The sequence below is a fragment of the Clarias gariepinus genome, chromosome 12 (assembly GCF_024256425.1).
Source record: "Clarias gariepinus isolate MV-2021 ecotype Netherlands chromosome 12, CGAR_prim_01v2, whole genome shotgun sequence".
Classification (NCBI taxonomy): Eukaryota; Metazoa; Chordata; class Actinopteri; order Siluriformes; family Clariidae; genus Clarias; species Clarias gariepinus.
Window position 1 is genome coordinate 9,531,582 of NC_071111.1, and position 24,005 is coordinate 9,555,586.

At 40.2% G+C, this 24,005-nt stretch overlaps 2 protein-coding genes across 5 annotated transcripts; both read left to right on the plus strand.

The window, feature by feature from the left end:
- Positions 1 to 1,242: 1,242 nt before the first annotated feature.
- ovch1 (ovochymase 1) lies at positions 1,243 to 5,814 on the plus strand. 4 transcript variants are annotated; one of them, XM_053509039.1, is made up of 9 exons: positions 1,243 to 1,341; positions 1,732 to 1,791; positions 1,896 to 2,076; positions 2,294 to 2,369; positions 2,616 to 2,805; positions 3,941 to 4,080; positions 5,279 to 5,432; positions 5,520 to 5,558; positions 5,615 to 5,814. In XM_053509039.1, exons 1-9 carry the CDS (start codon positions 1,293 to 1,295, stop codon positions 5,725 to 5,727), a joined length of 1,002 nt encoding a protein of 333 aa, XP_053365014.1. In that variant the 5' UTR covers positions 1,243 to 1,292; the 3' UTR covers positions 5,728 to 5,814. The 4 variants fall into 4 exon arrangements, with proteins under 4 accessions (XP_053365014.1, XP_053365016.1, XP_053365015.1 ...); XM_053509041.1 differs by having other exon boundaries at positions 5,639 to 5,814; XM_053509040.1 differs by having other exon boundaries at positions 5,279 to 5,429.
- A 4,401-nt stretch (positions 5,815 to 10,215) lies between these two features.
- lmf2b (lipase maturation factor 2b) lies at positions 10,216 to 23,336 on the plus strand. The gene is made up of 14 exons (XM_053508960.1): positions 10,216 to 10,453; positions 14,401 to 14,648; positions 15,928 to 15,956; positions 16,095 to 16,282; positions 16,382 to 16,563; positions 17,375 to 17,513; positions 18,062 to 18,196; positions 18,624 to 18,729; positions 18,833 to 18,929; positions 19,702 to 19,884; positions 20,306 to 20,474; positions 20,986 to 21,097; positions 21,336 to 21,444; positions 22,479 to 23,336. Exons 1-14 carry the CDS (start codon positions 10,360 to 10,362, stop codon positions 22,848 to 22,850), a joined length of 2,163 nt encoding a protein of 720 aa, XP_053364935.1. The 5' UTR covers positions 10,216 to 10,359; the 3' UTR covers positions 22,851 to 23,336.
- The last annotated feature ends 669 nt before the right edge of the window (positions 23,337 to 24,005 follow it).

Here is a 24,005-nt window from a genome sequence, read left to right on the forward strand (position 1 = left end):
GAGATGAAAAGATTGAAAAAAAAAGATGGTTGTACAGTATTTCAGCGGTATTTACAGCAAATGCTGCATCATGCATCACTATGTGGCAGTTGAATTAAAAAAAAAAAACTGAAATGAAAAGTTTTGTTGAAAAAAACAACAAATTATTTATAAAATGAAAAACATTTATAAAATGAAAAAACATTTTATAAACACCTGTTTGATCATGTACAGTATAATCTATTACATAGCATTTATAAATATATATAATAAGGCATCCTAACCCTAAAGCACAGTTCACTCAGTTCATTAATTCATGTAGATCATTTCATGGCCAATACAGTTAAATGAACAAAATCAGCTAATTTAACTCATTTATTTCATCGTTTAGCAGCTTCTGTGGTGCAGTTTGGTAGAAAGTGTCATAATTACAAATGCAGGCATGCAGTGATGGTTGGGCGTTAGGAAGCGTTTGACAAGTTCAGGTTCAGCGTCTTGTAGTCTAAAGGCTGCAGGCGAGAAACTGTAATGAAGCCTGGTGGTGGTGGCACAGATGCTCTGGTACCTCCTGCAACATGTCACGAGGGAGAACTCTCCATGTGATGTACGGTAAGGGGTTTTAAACCCAGTGTTTTCAGTGTAAACCTCGGATCTTGATAAGTATACAACAGATAACACTGCACAGGAAGTCTTCCATAAATAACGGCACCAGGTACACCTTCAGGCCACAAAAGCAAACACATGCTTTTCTTTCGTGCAAATCACAAGTGGGACATCCATTTTTGCTCGCACCGCGGTTACAAATGAACTGATGTAATACGTTCACATCTGCACAGCAGTGACTGGGGAGACAGGAGCCTTGAACGAAAAGTGACCAAAGAAATTTTCATATGGCCAGAGTGCGGATAATTTTTGACTCACCCTCGTGTAATATGTAAATTTTTAAAAAATATTTTAAAAAACTATATTCATGCCGCTCAGTAGACACAGGTTGTCCCGACAAACTTCTTTTTTTTTTTTTTTTTACGTACCGGTGAATCAAAGGAATCGAACTCTAAACGATTCATTGGAACCGAAAGAATCGAATCACCAAAGAGAGTCGGATCGCTCAGAGTTGCTACGTTACGATGTTGTACTGCCCCCTTGTGGCCAAACACTAACATTACTCCGACAGTGATGGCAGGCTGGAGTTTAATTAGTTGCAGGTGTTAAAGATGGAGCTTCTGTGACTCACACACCGCGTTTTATTTGGTAATGTGATGATTTATAAATACATTTTTACAGCTGTTTGAGTAATTATATGCAAGAAAGTGATGTTTGGTATTATCTGCCTCGTTTTTGTGGTGATTAACTCTGGAGTTGGTGAGTTATTGCGTACTTCTGCTCCTAAATACTAAATTCAGGTGATTTTAGTTTTTAAGATGTTTAGGGATGTAAAATTTATGGGACTGTGGCGTAGTGGGTAGCACTGTCGCCTTGCACCTCCAGGGTCCGGGTTCGATTCCTGCCTCGGGTCCGAGTGCATGGAGTTTGCATGGTGCTTGGTTTTCCCCCACAGTCCAAAAACATGCAGATTAGGTAAATTGGCATTCCCAACAGTGTATGGGATTGGCACCCCATCCAGGGTGAACTCATCGTGCCCTAAGTCCCCTACTACCCTATATAGGATAAAGTGGTATAGACAACGATGATGATGATGATGATGATGAGTACATTTGCAATAATTGGCTCTCTATCTTGTAAACACTGAAGCTGGCAAGATTACCACTCTGGATAGAACTCTGGTGTATAATGGAAACACCAGTTTATATGGTATGAATACAAACTGAGCTTTAAACACTTAACAAACAGCATATAAATAAATATATATAATTTATTTTTGTTTAACACGTCTAGTGTTTTGCTGTCTGCTGCAGGGGTGAGAACTTTCCGTCAGAAGGACAGGGAGGAGGCGGGGCCACGGATTGTGGGTGGGAAGGAGGCGTGGCTTCACTCATGGCCTTGGCAGGTAGTGCTGAGTTGTGCTGATGTGCCAGTCTGTGGTGGTGCCATCCTTAACATGTACTGGATCCTCACAGCCAGCCACTGTTTCAGAAGGTGAGTCTGTCATGATGCAAGCTGGACGAGGAATTATTTTGATCACTCTAACATGTCCAGTTAAACTTTCTTCATTATTAAATCACGTCAGTATTTCTTGAGGAAAGTGTTTGGACTTTCACGCTTTGTATGATGTTCAGGGAGATCTGAAGAAGTCTGTTGGAGATGGTTGTGTGTGAGGAACCCTTGATAATAGAATCTCTACATATGTTGGCAGAAATGCTAGAGAATCATTCTGGGAAGTGTGGGCTGGGAAACACGATCTGGACAATGACACTGAGTCCTGCCAACAGGTAAGTACAGTATATACATGTAGAGAGGTGGTCTCTCTCCTACTCTGGTGTTCAGCTTATTTTCAATTAGGGGTGCACTGGGTATCCATGTCTTCCAGGATCAGTTTAAAAAGTCTTTTAAAATATATATTTTTTTACTTTTATTTCCTCATTTTCCATTCTTTTACTCCGTTCTCCCCAGCTACCACATGAATGAAAAGTTTCATCAGGTTTATGATTCTAAATCTGTACTCGTCTTATGTTCAGAATGTCAAAGTGGCTAAAATCATAACTCACGAGGACTATAACAGCATAACCAAACAGCACGACATCGCCCTTCTGAGACTGCACACCCCCCTGGTGTTTGACGAGTGTGTGAGGCCCGTTTCTCCCTGGAGCGGAGACTTGCCTTCGCTGAAGCGATGCACCATTACAGGCTGGGGCTCCACCACTCAGGGTAGATATCTCTCCAGTCACATTCACTAGTTGAGAGAGAAGGTTTACAAACCCTCAATAGTTTTTAAGGGAGAAGAAAAGGGAAATGTGCTACTGTGTGATAGAGGTGTAAAAGGTTATTCGTCAATGAAAAGGGATAGCAAAAGAGTTAGGAATGAAGAATTATAGTTTTATACACTGAATGGCCAGGGAAAAGCCACACGCAATTAGATTTCATTCAGTTTAGTTTTGATTACAGCACACAGCAGTTAAGGGATGAAAAATGATTCCTCAGGCTCCCAGAACCACTCTGTCACAATTTGAGTCTTGGAGTATGGTCGTGCCATCAGGAAAGGAAAACTCCATAGATGTGATCACCTGGTCATTCAGTCCATTCAGGTCATCAGCTGACTTCATTTTATTGCCACATAACGTTGCTGAGACTAGACCTGAGCAACTGAAGCAACGCCAGATCATAGCACTGTCTCCAGAGGCTTGTAGAATCAAGCCTTTTTTTAATTAGTCTCACTAACAAGTGGTTTTCTTATGGACACACATTTTTCCCCCGATCACATTTTCCATGGTTGTTCTTCATTCTGGAAAGTTGATGGTTCAGCATATCCTTCCAGGTCTTGATACTGTGTAAAAGAGTTCTATAAGAGTATTTTTAACCAAGTTCCAGGAATTTCAAATCTCCTTAGTTGTTTTCTTTGCTTGATGCAGTCCAATAATCTTTATTTATATTTTTGGCCAGGCAGTGTGTCTTAAATGTATAATTAAATGTAGATCAAAATAAAGATTAAAGTCTGGGTTGTAGGAAAGGTTGTGCAATATCTTTATTACTAAAGATTACTATTGTTGATATTTTTAGCTGTATGTTGTACAGCTGTTAGGAAACTTTGTTCCTGTTCCAACATTCCCCCACCTCACGACTTCTCTCCTTAGTTAGAGCTGCTGTTAAAGAAAATTGATGATTCCATCCAATCCAAATGCGGAAAGCAGCAGCAATATGAGTAGGCTGTACATGACATGTTATGTATCTTACTGTTCTCTAGCCTCCCATCTCTGAGACCTGATTTAGTGATTTTCTTTTCCTGTGTAACTTCTTCATTACAATATTTGAATCTGTATGTGCTAAACACGTCTCATCTGTCCAGGTGGTCCCCATGCCAACAGGCTTCAAGAGGCCAACATTACTATACTGAAGTTTGATACTTGTGTCAGATTTTATGGAGGGATTATCCGTCCCTCCATGGTGTGTGCTGGAGAGATGGCGGGAGGTTTGGACGCATGTCAGGTACACTACAGGTTATTACAGTGAAACCTCGGATTGCGAGTAACCCGGTTTGCGAGTGTTCCGCAAGATGAGCAAAGATTTTTAATAAATTTAGACTTGGAAAACAACCAAATCTTGGTTTACAAGCACCGAGTATTATGTATGATGCATGCACTTCTTTTTTTGATGCCAAGCATCACGTGATCACAACTGAGCCAATAGTTTTTCTCTCTCTTGCGCTGCGGAATTGTGGGTAATCGTCTCCAATGCTGGGTCTTAGTGCGCGTCTCTCACTGGTATAATCAACATCCGTGCACGCGTGTACTGTTTTTATTACAACATTGTGACCACGTGTGTGTGCGTAAAACATATTTTATTTTGTGTGTATGTGTGTGTGTACAGCGCGCATGTAAAGCAAAAACAAGTTTCATAGTCTCACAGTCATTGGACACCGTGCCACACACACACAGACCGCTCCTACTTTCACCTTCACAGACACACACACACTCTTTCTCTCTGCTTTACACAGAAACACTGCTCTGTCGTGCTTCTTTTCAAAGGTAAAGTGCAGGTTAATTTGTTTTATTTTTACTTTAGAGCAGTAATTCCGTTAGTGTGTCGCTCAATCGAGTGTCATTAGAGAGATTTATTAATTTTTCCGATAAAACAGTTTTTGTTGTCTGCGCGTGTGTGTATGAAAAGAGTGGAGAAAGGGTAACTGTGTAAGATGAGAAGGGGGAGAGGGGGAGGGGCTCATTACTTTAGCTTCATACACACACACAATGCCAGCGTGCACAAACGAAAACACTTATTTGTTGGGATTTATTTGTACTTTTTAGGTGATGTGCTGGTTACATTGTTTTATTTTCACTTAATATTTATTATTATTATACTAAAATATTTATTTTTTTGGGCTGTGGAATGATTTATTTAAGTTTCCATTATTTCTTATGGGAAGATTCAAATTGGTTTATGAGTGTTTTGGAATACGAGTCTGCTTCTGTACGAATTATGCTCATAATCCAAGGTTCCACTGTATAGGACTTCAATGCAATAGGAGTTGCACTGTTGGATTTTCTTTCTGAAGTTGGTAAATTATATTTGGTTATGACGACTTAAATAGATTCCTATTGTATATACCTGAACTTGGTGTACATGCAATGTTATCTAGGGTGTGTTTTAGTTTTTTTCTTTTGTTCCTCGTTGTCATGATGAACAGGGGGATTCTGGGGGTCCCCTGTCATGCTTCACCGGAACGCAATATGAAGTTGCTGGAATCGTTAGCTGGGGAGTGGGCTGTGGTCATGCTCAGAAGCCAGGAGTTTATACCAAAGTTGCTTTTTACATCCAGTGGATAAACTCCATTATTGGTGGTATATTAGTTTTTTAGATATGAATGAATTAGAAGTCAATGTCATGTACTTGGTTGACTCTACCAATGCTCCTTCTTCCATCTTAAGGTCGATTTGGAGCCGATGGCTCGTGGAAGGTGTTAACAGGTAATTTATTTACGTGATATGTGGCAGAAAATTACTTCCTCCTAATGAATATGCAGATATGCCTATTATTTCTTCTTTAGATGTTTCAGAAGACGGACTGGAGACGCCATATTTAATATATATATTTGTGCAATACCTTTGTATTGTCAAAATACTGGATTTACATTGAGAACTCTGGTCTTCCCACAGCAAAATAAATAAATCATTGTGTTTAAAACAAAATTGAGGATACCTTTTACTTCTTCTCATAGTGAAAAGAAATTAAATTTTTGAAATTGGGTAAAATTCCATAAAGAAACAAATCCAAAAGTTTGGCCCCAAATTCTTCTTCGGAATAAAAGAACGGTCCATGTGATGAGGTATTTCTTCAGTCATCCACTTAAAGCTTTAACAGTCTGAAGTGTAAAAATTGTTGGGAAAAACTGTTCTTATGTTACGAAGAAAAATAAAGCTTGGAAGGAAGTAGCAGAGACCCGTCATGCTTCTGGTGAAGTTACATGGCCAGAACAGTTTCCAGTGAAACATGCACACACAACATACACAAATCAATAACTAAGTAATGTACAGCAATCAGCCATAACATCATGACCACCCATCTAATATTGAGTAGGCGCCCCTTTGACACCATTATACTCATTATAATAAAAAGTAATAATAATAATAACTCTTGACAGTGAACCAAAAGCAACAAGCATGTTAGGATGGATTAAGAGTGCAACAATGTTGGAATATGCAACAAAAAAACTGACATAAGCTGGTGTTAACATTCTGTCTGTACTCTGCAACTACACAACTTCATAATCTGCCCCCTTTAATATTTTCCTAGATCTATAAGAAACTTGTCTTTAGGTGTTGCCCGGTTCTTCGCTAAGGATAAAGGTTTAAGCAGCGGTAAGTTTATTCTGACTGTGTTTCTATGCAAGTGAAAGTGTGGACAGGTTGAGGTAAAACCCTACAGGCTGGATCAAAGCTATGTAGGTTTGGACTTATCTGATCCCAGTGGAAAACCAAGAGTGGTAAACGTGACCAAGGTAAGGACAACAAGTACTGCAGCGGAATACTCGTTGACAAGTGCTGGATTCTGACTGCACACCACTGAGTAAGCCAACCAGGCAGCATTTACGGACTTGGTTTATAACAAGATGTGCTTTGTTACTTTTCTAAGTAACAAATTAATTTTGTTTAAGGATTTTAACTGATGGTGGTGGTTGGTGTTTATGATCTTAACTCCCAGGAAACTTAACATACTGTATATCGGTCTACATGCCTATGATGGCAGCTACCCTCCAGTGCATGACCTTAGTGTTCCAGCTCAGATAGAACAAGACCACTTCCTAGCCCATGAGTTCTCAACTTTGGAGCTGGACAACACCCTGTCATGCACATTTTCTTGCTCACACATTAACTTTAACCAAGAAAGGACTATAATTTATATGAATCTGTATTAAATCAGGGAAAATACTAAAATGTATAAGCCCTTGCTGCAGAAACAAAAGACCAGGGAGTGGAGTCAGGGGGTTGTGACTACATGGTGGATAAATGTGTGCGCGCAATGTTGTATTGCATCTCTTTAGTCAAGGATAGACTTGTAGGATAAGTTGGGTCAGGTCTAAGTAAACCCCTTAGACTATTGGATATGCAGCAAATACTATCTTAGAGCAGGGTGTTTAGTAAAATATACTCGTGTATGCAGCAATGTAACAATATGATATTAATCTTAGTGAAATAATATAGAAGTAGGTAGAAAGTATAACAGGCCTCTAATCTCCCACAGTGTACACCAGAATTGTTAACCTTCAGCAGACCATGACATTTCTTCAGAATTCTGCTTTTTTTTTATTTTTGACTGTATGCTGGGTTTCCTCCAGGATCATCGCTGCTTCCAGTTTGTATCCCAGATAAACACTTACAGTTTGACAAAAGCTTGTCTTGTCGGACAACGGGATGGGGTTATGAAATGTCAACATGTAAGCATCACTATTTGCTTTAAACATTTCCCTATATCCTCTTTCTTGTATTATGACTAGTAGAAGATTAAGATGGATCTTGTCTATTTCTTTTCTGTCTGTTAGCAAAACTAAGTTCTGGTGATCTGCACCTGGCCCAAACGACTCCGTTACAAGATCAAGCCTGCTGAAGCGGCTGGGGTCAGGTTTTTAGCTCCAGTGTCCTCATCATCCTGCCTGGTGCTGTAGATCACTTGAGCTGAGAGCGAATGGAAGTCAGCAGGGTCTATTGATGATATGCCTTTAAATTTTCATGAATTTCCAAAGGACAACAGACTCTAATGTGAACACTCGGCGTTTCACTGTTGTTTTTTTTCATCTCTTAGGGTGATGCTGGTGCACCACTTTTGTTCCAAAGGAATTGACAATACTATCTGGCTGCCATGATGGCACTGGGGCCCAAGCAGTGCGATCAAAAGAAACCAGCCATCTTTACTAGTAGGTCCAGCTTCCAGTCCTGGATTAAAACAATTATGATAAATGAAGAACCACAATTAAAATGAATGCAACTTTTAATTGCTTTCTATGTAGTGAGTGGAGCTCTACATGTCCAGTAAAGAACTTGCACATCTTCACTCCAAAATGCATTTTATGTTTATATTAAAATCTTTGTGATATGCTACATTGTGGATTGATGCTGAGGCAACATCAATTGTGTTCCTAGAAAATTGATCCCAGCACCATTTACTATTATTACACCCAGAGTACATTACACACACATCAACTAGGATAATTTGCATAAGCATATATTACTGATTAATTTAATGTTACAAACATTAGTGGTGGGTTTCTTGTCTGCCATGCAGAAGGCCCGGGTTGGATTTCCACCTAATTCCCCAGCCTCTGGATGCCAGTCCCAAGCCCCGATAAAATAGGAGGGTTGGGGTAGGAAGGATTGTACGGATTGAACCCGGTGTAAAACCTGTGCAAAGTTGTGTACGGATTGAATGTTCCACTGTTGCGACCCCTCGACGGGAGCAGCCAAAAGATTAACAACAACATTAACTGTTACAAAAATGATACTGCTGTCAAAGAGGAGTCTTTGTAGACCAATTTTGCACATCGCTCTCTTCATTCTATTTATTAGGATTTTCCTTCACTGGTGTATCATTTTTTTCCTAAAACCAAAGTACACCCGTTTCTGGGAGCTGCCTTTTTTTTCTTTTACAGAAAAATTGTATAACAGGTCACCTTGAGATAAACCGTCTGGCATTTTACACAATCGTGTTGTTAGCACACACAGTTATCAGCATGATATGAACGCATGCTCTTCTGACTTTATGCATGTTTCCGCTCCACAGCAGTTGCCCAGGTGTTCCCAAAATATCATGGAAAATGGTGTTTTAAGTGTGGGCCTGGAGCCTATACCAGGAGACTTAGGGCACGAAGCAGGGTACACCTGGACATTTTGCCAATCCATTCCAGGGCACATACACATTTTTTATGTTGTCTTGTCATCTGTCTTGTCTCAGATAGTCAGCTAATTAGGTTTCTTAGTTATCTAGTTGTTTTTTGTTAATTTATGTTGTATGTAGCACCTCGGTCCTGGAGGAACGTTGTTTCGTTTCACTGTGTACTAAACTGTATATGTTTTAAAATGACGATAAAAGCCTATTTGAACTTGGCCTCCAAATTCTCCAGACCTAAAGAAGATGGAGGATATGTGGGATGTGCCAAGCAAATAAGTCTGATCCATGTACTGTAAGTAAAGGATGTACTGTACTACTAACATCTTATTGTCAGATACAACAGCAAATCTTCAGAGATCTTGCGGAGACCAAAGCTGTTTTAATTAGAGCTTCGCATACAATTTCTAAATAAATTATGACAAATGAAAAGAGACATCTGATATACTTGTTGCATTTGTACTGTACATTGCTCTTTTCATCTAATGACCTCTGACACAGGAGCAATTTTAAATTGTTAAATGTATTTCAAAATAAAACTCTTTGTGTAACAGTAAAACCAATGACATAGGTTGACTCATATTTATTTCATATTATTAATTATAATCAATTATTTTGGCACGGTGGCTTAGTGGTTAGTACTTAGCACTGCAGTTCCGGGGGCGATTCCCGCCTGGGGTCTGTGTGCATGGAGTGTGCATGTTCTCCCTGTGCTTGGTGGGTTTCCTCCAGGTACTCCGGTTTCCTCCCACAGTCCAGAAATATGCAGATTAGGCTAATGGGCGTCCCAAATTGCGTAAATGGATTGACGTTATTGTGAATCAGGTTTATTTTACTAAAAAAATACTTTTCAAATATAACAATAAATAAAGTGTTCATGCCTCATATATCATAGCTGAAAACTATATGGTCCCACTTTGATGATCATAGTGGCAAGACATTTCTTTAAACTTGGCCTTTAAAAAAAAAATCTACTATGAAATACTGAACATCAGTGTATTTCCTGATTGCACGTACACACTGTATTTTCTGAGCATATACACGTAAGGTGTGTGGGTTGTGTTGATTTTAAATGATTTCGTGACAGCACTTTTTGTAGAATGACCCAGATACATGTGTAAACGAGTGTCTTTGATGTTCTGTTAAAGATTTCCATCAAACCCCAGACTGGCAACTACGTGGGTTTTGAACTCAACGTGGCGCTCACGTCGGTTTCGGCGCCGCTCGCGCATGTGCTCCATGTGCGGAATAAACTCCTCCCACGCGCGCTTCCACGCCACTCCAAACGGTTCTTCCCGCTCACGCGCAGAAGAAGAAAAAAAAAACACGTCCGCTTCTCTTTTCTCTGCCGAGCAATCCGTCCACGGCACCCGGAATTACGGCCTGAAAATGGGGGACGTGCAGATCCCGAGGCAGATGTTTCTGTGGAGCATGGCGAGCATTTATTTGTTTGCTTTCGCGTCTCTGTACGTCCAGATAGCAGGTAGGAAGTCACACTCAGCATGCACGGGAGGGGATGTGTGTGTGTGAGAGAGCTTGGGCGCGGCGCAAAAATCTAAATCTTCGCTGTTTGAAGGGTGTGTGTGTGTGTGTGCGCGCGCATTCATTTAACAGAGCTGTTTTGGGGCAAAATCAGGAAAGTGAATCTTCCGTGCCTTTCTGGGGTTTTTTTCCACTGACGCTAAATGCGTGGCGCACGCAGAGTACTTTAACCACGTAACAGATTCCTTACGCATTTCTCTTAAAGAGCTGGTTCTGTTTTAAAACACAAAATCGTGTAACGTGTAAATAAATGGAGTAAAAATTTTCAGCGCGTGCGCCAACCCTTTTTTTTTCTCTTTTTTTTTGGGTGGTTCACGCGCGCGCAGCAGATCGACCCGTCATCATTCCGCGTGTGCGGTGACGTCACCCACGAGAAGAAGCGTTTTCCTGCATGGAAATGGCAGATTGTGCCAATAAGGTGTATGGTTAATAAATGCTCACGTTACGGTATGATTGTGACATTACATGTATGAGGAAGTGTAAAACACTGGAGTTTAGAGTGAGAGAAGAAATACATCTTGGTCTGACATGTGAACAATCTGCACAACTAAAGCACAAGGAGAATGATGTCTCATCTATCTATCTACACTACACTACACTACACTACACTACACAGACAGTAGTATTTGTCCAAACCTGCAATGATATTGTACCCAAATACATAGAGTACACTTCAATATGGAGTTGCCCCCTTTTGCAGCTATAACAGCATGCATTCTTCTTGGAAGGCTGTTTACAAGATTTTGAAGTTCCTCCACGCCTAACTCATCATGTCTTTATAGCCCTCACTTTGTGCACTGGGACACAGTCATGTTGGAATAGGAACGGGACTTTCACATACTGCTGCCACAAAGTTAGAAGCAGAGAATTGTCTAAGATGTCTTGGGGATAAAGGGCCTGACTGATTAAAACCTATTGATTGATTTTTCCATGTGATTGTCCATAGTGATTGTCCACATAGTGTGTTTTTTTTATATATAAAATCAACAAAAATTTATACATTGCGAACTCACTTGATGACTTTGACCTTGATCGTTATTTTAGTCCAAGGTCAAATGACTGATTCAGTATGGTCACTGTGTGATAATCGATTATGTCATAATATGTAACTCGCTGCGCAACTTGCTGGAAGTACTGAGAAAAAAAATTGCGAAGAAAGAGTGTTTGAAAAGTACTGGATAAAGTAGATAAAGTGTTCATGCCTCAGATTAAGTCAAGACAAGATCAGGGAAGGATGCGTTAGACTTTTTAAGATGACTGGACTGGACAATCGGCTTCATGGGGCCGGGAAGATGAGGGAGAATGAGACCTACGTTGGGACGAATGTAACCAAACTACTGGATTCCAACCGCCATTAAAGTGATTCTTGAGGTGTTAAAATGTTGCTGTTCTTCTATAATTCTACATTCCAAACCATTCACACATCGGCAGGCAGCACATTGTCCTGAATGATGGAAGCAAATTATTTATATGCTGTTGTTTTTTTTTTTTTAGAATTGTAACAAATCTATATCATGGTATTGTGATAATGTTGACTCGTGTAGTCCCCGGTGATTTCCATTGCTAGATTTTAATTCAGTAATCAAACAAAGATATGAATTTCTCACCGAATGGTTGATATTAAGGTTTTAAGCTTTCCAGGATTAAACACGATGCTTCACGCTCTTGTCTCTGGTTCGGTCATCTGCAAGTTGCAGCACTTATACTAAGCTTGGTGGTTGTGTCCAAGCTGTGTTTATAAGATGTACGAGGTGGTAATTCCTGCGTGTTAACCTCATGCACAACCCCTTTCTGCGGTCAGTAATTCATAAAGAAAACTCGGAAATTCTCTTCAGGTCTTTATAATAAGAGGATTGGTTAAGGGCCCTCAATGTTAGCTTGAGTACAAAATCTTTGCCCCCAGCCTTAAAACCCCCCTCCTTTTTGTGGAGTGGGTTTGAATACACTCTGGTGGACTGGGTTACGGTGCTGAACACTGTGTGCATGTAAACAGAAGAGCACTGGGACAAGTGCAAAACCCAAACTGACCTAGTTGATCTAATCAATCTGGATGGTCTCATGATCCTTATCATCTCTGTTGTGTTTAACCTTAACAGACAATGAATAATTCAGTATGTTTCTGCAGTTTAATCTGCGTTTGTCAGCCACTTTAATTGTTTCCTTTGAGCGGGTCGAGTCGCCTGAGGCATGATTTTCAGATAAAAAGAAGGGCAAATGTAAAAAAAAAAAAAAAAACTTTAACGCCGACACGACCATGTACTGTATATACACTCGCTCTGCTACCAAACTCCCAAACGTACACACTGGATTTTGCACATCCTGCATGTTTTTCCTGTCCTTGGGTGTGTCTGTGTGTGTGTTCAGAGGTGAAAGAGATGGAATTTGACTTTACAGAAAAGCAAAATGAGTGGCACAACCCCCCCAAAAAAAGAAAAAAAACTAGAGAGAGAAATTTCCTGTTCATGGCTGGTTTTCCAGATAAACTCTGACCTCGTTTAGCTGGACGAGCCAGTTGTAACGTTCAGTGCATTAGACAGAACAGACCTGAGTTAACTGTTAATAATGTATTATAATTATTCTTAGTGCTGTCAGTATAAACATTTAATGTGTTTAATGCAAAATAAAACAAAATATAAGAAATTATAATTAATCTCATAACCAAGTTTGACCCTTATGGCTTCCCATAATTGCAGGAATGAATAATGAATGATAACTGAATAATAAAAAACATCACAAGGTGTATTGAACAGCAAGTTGTTTTTATAAAACGCTTCTAGATGGAGTTTTGGATAAAACAAAAAAGTTGTGTGCTTGAAAAACTTTCAAGGGGAACTATTTTTACAAGAGCACATTAAATGTAAGACACTGACAAAAGCTGTGAAAGTGAGGCAAAGAGAAGCTACTTTTATTCCACTTACTGGAGAGCACTGAGCATCACTAATTAACCAGAACTACCTCAGTGTAACACTAATTAACCAGAACTACCTCAGTGTAACACTAATTAACCAGAACTACCTCAGTGTAACACTAATTAACCAGAACTACCTCAGTGTAACACTAATTAACCAGAACTACCTCAGTGTAACACTAATTAACCAGAACTACCTCAGTGCAACAGTTTAAAAACATCATGTAGACATTTTGCTGAATCATGTGCTAGCCAGTTGTGCTAGCAAGTTAAAAAGGAGATAATGGACATCACTATAGAGCTCACAATATGGTTGTGGCTGCTAGGAGTTTACCATTCAAGAGATTTATGTTAATGGTTGCTATATTGTAAAACTGTATAATCAGGTTCCTCTAACCAGTTTGTCATGCTTTTCTCTATTTCAACATCGCACCTTTTATAATACAGGTAAATCTGAGGCATACAAATTTAATCCGTTGTGGAGGCAAGTTTTTCATATTGCGAAACACATTTTTCCATAGACAATAATGTAAATGCATATAATCCGTTCCATCCACCCAAAATTATTACCAATTTCCAACACTATAATAATATTTATGCATAGAAAACAAAACATGTAGAAAAGACATGTAAATGAAGTAAAATAGGAAAACTAGGCATTAAACCTCACTTAACTTTTATCTCTGATTCCTCTTGGCACCGGCTGCTTTAAAAACGCTTCCTTTTCTTTATACGCTGTCATAACATTTGAATTCCATCTGACCAACAAATTAGATTTGAGCGATGCGGCTTATAATGTGAACATAGCCTAAGCTGCCGTGCATTATGTTTGTGTTAGCATTTAATTTGGCTCAGAACGTTCCACAGGCCCAATACGAGCGATTTGATTTCAGTACCCTTCATTTGTCTGAGCTTGAGCTTTTTCCTGTATGTTGTGTGTTGTGGATACAGTAAGATGATTCATGTACTTGTGCGCGTAGGTCTGTATGGAGAGGATGGGGTGATGCCGGTGCATATGCCTAAATTGAAGACGCCTCTCCTAGAGAAGTTTCAGGACATCCCGTCCCTCCTGTGGCTGGCTCCGTACTTGGGAATCGGATGTCAGCATGGTCTGGAGCTTATTTGTCTGCTGGGGGCGCTGCTGAGCCTGGGAGCCGTGCTGTTGAGCGCCCTGAGAGACAGTCTGATTTATCTCTGCCTCTGGGTGCTTTATCTTTCCCTGTACACTGTGAGTTTCTCTCTACACACCTCTTTCTTGTCAATAAGTCACCAAATATGAAGGCACAACTGCATAAATAGTTTTTTTTTTCTCCTGGTGACTTGGGAGATTTTGGTATTCCTTAGGATTAGGGAGTATTTAAAGCTATTTGAAAGATGGGGGGGGTAGTGGTTGATCCAGTCTGTTATATATGTTCTTTTTGTTTCATGGTAGACTCAGTTGATTTTCGTATTGATGATTATCACAGCTGATACAGATTTATTACCACTGCCAGATTTTCTGTTCTGATTGGTCATAAGGTGAGCGTTAATTTTCAGTAACAGCATCTCTGCCTGTGGTGCATGCTATAATTTAAATTCACAGGTTTATATAAATACTCAGTATAAAAAGAGATTGTTCCACATACAGATCAGTAAATTATAATTGCTTTGTAAAGCTGAAGTTGTTAACTTAAGTACAGTACGGTGGTACCTCGGCATACGCCGCCTTGCTTTGTTCTTAAGTTTTGGTTTCCACCTTAAAAACAAGCTTGTCGCGCTCACTTCAGTCGCCATTCAAAACTTGTTCGCGTCAGTGGAAAGTCAAGTGAAGCATGTTTGCATTTTCTTTTCTTTTTTTACATTTTGTTCAAGATTTGGTGAGTGCATACAGTAGCATCATGGGTCTCAAGAATGTTAGCAAGGATGGTAGGAATCATAAGTTAAGCTTATGTGAGGTTTATTGTCTTTTTTTTTGTATTTTACTTTATTTTTCTGTAAGTGTTTTGATTGTTTTTATTAATAAAATATGATTATAGTGTTAGAAATTGGTAATATTAGTAATATTTCTGGATGGCTGGAACGGATTATCTGCATTTACATTATTACCAATGGGATAATGCGTTTTGCAATACGAAATTTTGCTTTAAGACCTCGTCTTCAGAACGGATTGAATTCGTATGCCGACGTACCGCTGCATACCAACATTGGGAAAGTCCTTAGAATGGAGAACAGGAACTACTGTAGTTTACACGAAAGTGAACTTAACTTTAAATGGATGCCGGATCGCTCCTTTAATAAAGAAACACTTTAATAAATGAAAATATCAGGTGAGTCTGAGGAGAAGTTTTTCTACAAGAGAGGTTAATTTGCAAGCGTATGGGCTAAAGTCATGTTTGTGATTCTGGTGTGTTTCCTGCTCTATTGTATCACATGTGGTTTACATGGCTGCCCCCTGGAACTAGGAAATGAATCAATGCTTTATTAGTCACGTTGCTTTTATTTTGCACTAATTAAAGGTTGTTTTGCAGGTCGGGGGAGATTTTATTCATTCTGAGTGGTGAGCTTTTTTATTTTATTTGTAATTATATATCACCTGATTGTATTGTAGTAGTGGATAGCATGTGATGTTTTATAATTCTGGATGTATTGGATGGTGTGTACTGTATAACTTCTGTATTTTGTTCTCCGTGTTCAGGGACAGCCTGCTGTTAGAGGCAGGATTTCTGGCCTTTCTGGTCGCTCCGTGTGTTTTACTGCGCCGTTCCCCAGCTCCACATGATTCTGTGACCTTCTGGCTGACCCGGTGGCTGCTCTTCAGGCTTGTGCTTTGCACCGGGGTGAGCAAGCTGGCCAGTGGTGACCCATGCTGGTGGGACCTCACAGGTATGTATTTGCATTCTGGCAAAAAAAAAATTTTCCTTTCTGTTGAGACTTAATTTTGTGTTGGATTTTATCATCCACTTTACTAATCGCTTTTTGCAGCACTGAGTCGGTATTATGACACCCAAGCGAGCCCCACCCCCTTGGCCTGGTACATCCATCAGCTTCCTGATTGGCTGTCGAGGCTTGGTGCAGTGTGCATGTTGGCGGAGGAGATTGCCGTTCCACTCCTGATGTTCTTCATTCCTGTTCGCGGGTTAAGAATCAACGCTTTTTCCATCACGGTAGGACATAACGTGTTACGGGCTAAATGTAGCTACTAGGGCTGTAGCTATCAAAATTTTTTAATAACAATCGAGTAGTGTACCAAAAATGTAATTGAGTAATCGGATATAATGTACTTTTGCTTAATTAAACAGTGATGTAAAATACATAAGAGAAACAAAGATTAATTGTTTTCTTTTGAGAAAAATCAACTTTTATTTTTTTAAATACATACAGCATTTTATCAAAAGTAAACATTGTCATTATTCACAATACAAGGAATAGCTTAAAGTTGACAGATTTATTACGTGCACTACAGTGCTGTACATTCTTGGGTGCAAAAACTAAAAAAAGTATTCCAAATGACTTTAAGTATCAAAAAAATCATGACACACATCAAAATGAATTTTAATACAATTTTATCACATCTTTCCATTTTGCAGCCCGCAACAGAACGCTCCCTCAAATCAATACACCGCTAACTATTTGTGTCTCCTTCCGCTTTGTGGGTGATGTAAGCGCTTCTTCTTCATCGGTGTTTGCTGGCGACTTGCATCCGGAAGCACGCTGTGTCCCGCCAAACAAATAACTGCGCAAAACATAACGCAAGCTTTTAAAATTAATTAAAAGAAGCTTTGAGGCAGAAGATTTTGCCTCGATCATTTTTTGTAATGGAGTTACTCGAGGAATCGTTTTAGCCCTAGAAGCTGAATAAGTATTATCACTGGATAGAAAGCATGGTGCATTACAATTTAACTAATAAAATGTTTTTGGGCAATAATCAATTTCTGGGAAAGAGTAAATTCTTTTTCTATACACTTGTTTGTCCAGGTGGTTCTCCAGCTCTTCAAGATCCTCCTGGGTGGCTGCAGCCTGTTCCACCTGCTGACCATCGCCTTGAGCTTCTCTCTGCTGGACGACGAGGTGTTCGACTGCTCGCCTGCCCCCAAGAAAAAAGCCAAGAATAAGAGTATGATTTCACTTGTTGTAGTTAAAATGTACTAAATGGATAAAGCATGTGAATTTAATACTAATAATTATAATAATGATGCATAATCCTACAAGGGGTGTTCAAGTCATACTGGGACTAGTGATGAAATTTCTTGTGAAAGAAGGCTTAAAACTGATTGCTCTTTACAGATGACGGAGTACACTAAAACATTTAAACAGTTTAAACCATTAAAGAAGGCATGTGGGAACTGTATACACCTGTACAGCTCTGACCCTATTTCCACACATTTGGGACACTAAAGGAGTTCCTGGGAGGCCAGCGTCTCAGACAGTTGGCAGTCCGATCCTTATCCCCTCAATTTTTCTACCTTGATGGTATCCGGGCACTAGTCAAATGCTGGGATGAGTGCATTAGTGTAGCAGTGGCATTTGTAGAGAAAGGAAGGCATTCAAAAGTCCCTGTTTGACTTGAACACCCCTCATATGTTAGCTAAGATATTCTGTTGTAATAACTTGTTTCTCTCTCTGTCTCTCTTCCTGTGTATTGTTTGTTTTTCTTCCTGTCAGCTTGGGGCCAGTTTTTGGTTTCATGTCTGACTTTTCTTTTCAAGCTGGCGGTCCATCTCCTTATTATTTTCAGCGTGATAAAGTTCTTCAAGCTTGAGATTAATTGGGAAAAGAAGATTTTGACGTCAAAACCAAGTAAGTCTACGCTTAAATGCAGGCTCTCTGTATTGGTTTGAAGTTGCATAAATAAATATGCCGTGATAGGTTTACATGGAAATTGGAAGAGTCTCAGCCGATCAGAATGAATTTTAATGAATTTGCACTGGCTCAGTGCAAAAGTTTGTGCCCCTTTGGTTTCGGGATATGTTGAGGAGTGAAGGAGAGTAAAATGCATTACCTTCAATCACGCCTGATTTCTTTTAATTTAGCATCATTTGATCTATTTTTAGGGCAGTGAATTAAACAGTGTGTCTGTGTGTGTCAGTGTATCAAGTCACGTGACTGTTAATCACATTAATTCAGCATGGACACATTAGTTAATGTGAATTGAATCAGTGGTTAAATATAATTCATGTTTTCTCGGTCCGCTCTTATGATGTCTGTTAATATTTCCTCCTTACAGCCTTTTCCCAGGAAAGCTTTAATGCTTTTGTGAGTCACATCCAGTCTCCTACCATTTGGATCGGGGTGCTTTCTCTGACATGGGAAGTTGTAGCTGCCCTGCTTAAGTAAGACCTTTTTACCCTATCTTCGTGTACGTTATAGCTAATAATGAAGAAGTAAGATTTGTACAGTAACCACAGTCCTCTCTACGTTCTCTGACTTTTTTAGGAGTTTGTACGTACGAGGCGTCCTGGGCAAGGTGTTTGCGCTCATCCAGTGGGCCCTGTTCACCGCAGCCGCCGCGGGGGTTTTCGCCCTCAGCCTTGTGAGTAAAGATTTAGAAATACACAACGTGTTCAAGTCAAACTGGGACTAGTGATGAAATGTCTGGTGAATGAAGGCGTAAACTTAATGGACATTTCCAGAAGACTTCGAGGACAGTACGGAGACGAGAGTCTTAGCTGCGGTAAAACATCTGAATTGCGCGCAAACGTTTAAAAAAGGCCGTACAACCATGAATGACGATCCTGGCTGTTAAACGAACTCGGCAGCTCCATGCAGTCCTGACCTCGCTCCAAGCCAGTTCCATCACATCTTTGGGCCATTGTGGGAGTTCCAGGGAGGCCAGCGTTCCAGAAGTAAAGCAGGCAGTCTGATCATGGCTCCAGAACTGAAGTACAATAGTGTAGCAGGAGATTATTTAGAGAAATAAAGACAGTTTTACTCTCATAACGCTGCTATTATAAAGTCCCGGTTTGACTTGAACACCCCTATTTTATAAGAGGTTTTAAAATCTTTATTTTAACTCTGTGTTTGTTCGATTTTTCCCACTGTGGTTCACAAGCATACATTATAGGAGTAGTTTCTCACCACATTCCACTCTTGGTTGTTTGTTATTTCTTTGTTACTGGACCCTTATTCAGACTGCAACATCTGATCAGAGTTTATATTGTATTATCTCTCATTCATCTCGTGTATAATGTCCTGTGATCCATGTTAACAACTGCTTAAAAATATCCCTTTAATTGGTTAATAGTGGTTTCTCTACTCTCTCTCTCTCTCTCTCTCTCTCTCTCTCTGTGTGTATGTGCGTCAAGGTCCCGTACACTGCCATGGCAGGCATGGCCAGCAGTAAGCTGTTACCCGAGCTGAGGGAGGCGTACGAAGCCGTGGAGAAGTTTCAGCTGGTCAGCTCGTACGGCATCCAGCACAGAATGATTCCTCCTGCAGGACGGCCTGAGATCGTCATTGAAGGCAGCATGGATAAGAAGACATGGACGGTAAGAGCTGCTTTAGATTACACACACACACACACACACACACACACACACACACACACACACACACAAAATCAATCAATCGTAAAATAAGCAACAAGCCTGTCGACCTGGTAAAGACCATAAATATGTCTGAGCATGTGTGTGTAAAAAGTCTGAGAGAGTAAGGATATCAGTCGGAGTGGTGCGAGAGAACTCATCAACCAACTTCCTCTCAAATATGAAATATCACTTTATTCCTATAAGGATAAGTCTGAAAGTCTGTGTTATATATTATTTACTTACTACATTTCAACATGCTTGGCTAACATGATTCGAATTTTTACCTCCTGCTGAAGTATAGTCATGGGATTATGGTCTGATTTGTCTCTGTTCTTGTGTGTGTGTGTGTGTGTGTGTGTGTGTGTGTGTGTGTGTGTTACAGGAGCTGAACTTCATGTACAAGCCCAGCAGTATGAGTGGCGTCCCTGCGATCCTCGGACCTCACGAGCCGCGGTTAGACTGGCTGCTGTGGGAAGCTGCTCGGGAGAACCATGACCAGAGCCCCTGGTTCTCCGGCCTGATCCAGCGCCTCCTGGAGGGCAAAGAGAGCGGTGAGTCAATACGGGCGCTGCAGCCGTAAATCGAAATTGCGGTGCATGTCAGTACTTGAGAATAGTTCTTGGGTGTTCTAAACTGGTTTCCACATCGAGCGTGACGTTTGTCGCCTGAACATGAAAGTGAAATTAAAGTAATCAGGGTCAAATTCCATAAAAATCATCGTTCTGTGCGAAAATGCTTTCCAGAGTTCAGCTGAGACTCGTATGAAGCTTCTGCTGGTGGATCAAGGTGTCTTTGAAAGTGTATCTTTCATATATTTAATACAAAACTTGTATTTTGGTGGTGGTGCAAAAGTAAGGAAGAAAACACTAACAGAACGGTGTTGAAGTGACAGAATAAATGGAGTTTGTGTAAAAGTAAAAGTATGACAATATCCAGCACAGCAGGAAAGTGAGCATGGTGTGTGTTATCAGGGTAACAGGCTGATTTGTCAAATAATTTCTTCATGTTCATGTGTGTGTGCATGATGCTTTTAGTTGATTGTTTTTTTTCAATCTGCATTAGTGGAGAGTCTGGTGCAGGCGGACGAAGCTCAGTACCCCTTCAGCTCCAAACCCCCGGCCTTCATCAGGGCTAAAGTCTACCACTACCATTTCACACACGTTCCTGAAGAAGGGTGAGTCGAGCGCTGCGCTCACATCATCACACTCAGGTTTAACCTCTACATACACAGTGGGGACGCAGAGCTTCTCATCACCGCCTCACAGCACACACACACACACACACACACACACAGGAAACTCATGTCATTACACTGGTATTCCCATTATGCCCGGGTAATTGATCATTTTTTTCCCTGAATAGTCAGATTTTGTGTGGTATGTAAATGCTGGTGTTATCGTATTGTGTTGCAGGAAGGAAGCACTGACGTGGTGGAAACGGCAGTATGTGAGGGAATTCTTTCCCACGGTGCACTTGGGTGACCCTGTACTTGAAGATATGCTGAAGGAAGCTGGACTTAAGGTAATGCAGGCATCCTGATCGTTTCCCGATGTTTGAATGAGTGAGGAATAAAACACTTATGTGGAACGCTATAGAAATAATATGTGGGAAATAATCCGAAATATATTATTGTGATGTGGAGATTCATAGGAAAAATCTGTTGTTATAAATCCTGATTCTTGTGTGAAATCGATTTCGTTCCAAAACTTTTATTTTTAAATGTATAATTGAGCTGAAGCGGTCAATCAGCCGGTGACTAGAACTGTCTGGTTTTCAGTTTGATTGGAGGCGACTGTCAATTGGATATAAACAGTTCTGTTCTGAGCGCTTCAGAGTACCACATCACAAACACATTTTTACCGTGTTATGTTATCAAAAATCATGTGTGTTAAAAAAAAACCTCCGATCTACCTTTTCCTTCGAACTCTAGTTTCAAACCCACTCCTCACACACGCCAGTCACAAAACACTGAGCTAAAATGAGTCAAAAATCCCGTCGTGCTCGCTGTTGAGTTGAGTTTTGACACTTTGGAGGCGTTTGAGGAGATTAAACACTGCTGTTACTTTATAATCCTACAGGTGGCGCACTCTTCAAATTCAAAATCAAATGTACATTGTATATGTCCTATACGTACACAGTCGTACACGTGCTTGTACAACCGCCTGTGACCTTAAAAAACAAATAATCAATAAGAAATTACTTATGGAATAAAATATAGAAAAACTTTAGCTATGGAAAATATAGTTATAGAAGATAAGAACAAAATATAAAAAAATCTTGTATATTATGAAATTATGGCGAATGGCAAAGATGTGTAACAATGTAGCTTTTTTGTTTAATTTAATCAGACGTTAAATGTTAAACTCTTGTATTTGAAGTTAGTGTGTATTGTTTAAATGCTGCGCTTGGTTTTTAACTGAGAAAACTAATGGTATAAGAAACGGTTTACATTTAAAAACTCTTTAAAACCTTAAAAAGGCTTAAAATTCTAACAAAATTGGGGGAAATTTTAATTGATTAATTGACACAATGATGGTGTGTGTGTGTGTGAGCAGAAGACCCCAGTCCAGCCTGGTTCAGAGCGACCTGTATCACTGCCTCTGAGTGGGTCTGATTCCAATACGCCGCTGTCCCAGGCCCTGAGTGTGCTCCAGATCCAGTCGAGGGGACTTCATGGACATCATCTGACCTGGGGCCTGCTCGTCACAGTGGCCTTTATTCTCCTCATTCAAACCATGTTCCCTCAGACCAGGAGCACTAAAGGGACGAAACCCAGACCCGCGCCGTCTGAACAGAGGAGTAAGAAATCCCGAGACCACACTGAACCCTCTGAGAAAAGCCGTGGTGTCCCCAACAAAGGGGGAAGGAAGGAGACCTCGGTAGAGAGGGCGGTAAACTTTGATAAAAGCCCACGCAAGAGGAAGTGAGCTCTGTAATGCCACGGCCAGCAGAGATGGAGGATTGATTCTCAGGTGTATGCTGACTACGCAATTACCGTTTGATTCTATACGTTAAATTATTTTTCTACCCCCCTCCCCTCCCCCTCTCTGATTAGCGTAGTGTTATTTGATCAGAGCAGTTTGCAGCTTTACATCATGCGTCTGCAACAGAAACACTTACCAGGGCTTTGAATGTTCACGCGTCTTCTTTAGACAACGTGTGCTTTGTTTATTTTTCACTGCAAGGGCTCACAACACTAGCACTTATCCCCGGTAACTTTCTCTATTCATCATGAATTCAACATTTCTTTAAAGGATTCGGAGGTGTTAATATTTTTTATAGGGTCTTTCCAAGAGCGGTCCGCACATCATCTTGTTTAATCATGCTCACCTGTAGATGAATAATGTTGAGATGTGTATTTTTTGTCATATGATCTTGAACGTCTGACATTATTAAAAGTGTGATATTTCGTACTCGCGTGTTGCGTGTTTGTGAATTCACCCATGCACTATTTATTTCAATATCAGAACTTTCCCATATAAAGTGACTTACACAAGTTTTCTAACCCTTGAACTTTTGCACACTTTGTCACGTTACAACCACAAACATAAATGTTTTTTATTGCGATTTTATGTCTTATGGCACATAAATGTGAAGTGGAAAGGAAATGAAAAAATGTTTTTTTAAAAAAAATGTATGCATTGAATGCATTTGTATTTGGCCCCTTTGCCCTAACTAACATCCAGTGAAACCAATTGAAGTCACCTGATTAGTACATAGAGGCCGCCTGTTTGTGATTTAATCTCAGTATAAATACAGTTGTTCTGTAAAGCCCTCAAGGGTGTGTTTGAGAAGCTCAAAGAACACATCAGACAGGTCAGGGATAAAGAGGTGTGGAGAAGTTTAAAGCAGGGTTCATAATATCCAAAGCTTTGAACATCTCACTGAGCACTCAAGACTGCAAACCTACCAAGACATGGCCGTCCACCTTAAACTGAGGAGAGCGTGAATCAGAAAAGCAGCCAAGAGGAGCTGCAGAGATCCACAGCTCATGTAGGAGAATCTGTCCACAGGACAACTATGTGTTGTGCACTACACAGATCTGGCCTTTATGAAAGGGTGAGAAGTAGAAAGCTATTGTT

Bases quoted from the DNA above. Each gene is read 5' to 3' on its own strand.
- ovch1 (XM_053509039.1), top strand. From the start codon at position 1,293: ATGTTTGGTATTATCTGCCTCGTTTTTGTGGTGATTAACTCTGGAGTT. The intron at 2,077-2,293 runs GTGAGTCTGTCA...ATATGTTGGCAG, and splicing joins GCCAGCCACTGTTTCAGAAG to AAATGCTAGAGAATCATTCT. The intron at 4,081-5,278 runs GTACACTACAGG...CATGATGAACAG, and splicing joins GAGGTTTGGACGCATGTCAG to GGGGATTCTGGGGGTCCCCT.
- lmf2b (XM_053508960.1), top strand. From the start codon at position 10,360: ATGGGGGACGTGCAGATCCCGAGGCAGATGTTTCTGTGGAGCATGGCG. The intron at 17,514-18,061 runs GTATGATTTCAC...TCTTCCTGTCAG, and splicing joins GAAAAAAGCCAAGAATAAGA to CTTGGGGCCAGTTTTTGGTT. The intron at 19,885-20,305 runs GTAAGAGCTGCT...TGTGTGTTACAG, and splicing joins TGGATAAGAAGACATGGACG to GAGCTGAACTTCATGTACAA.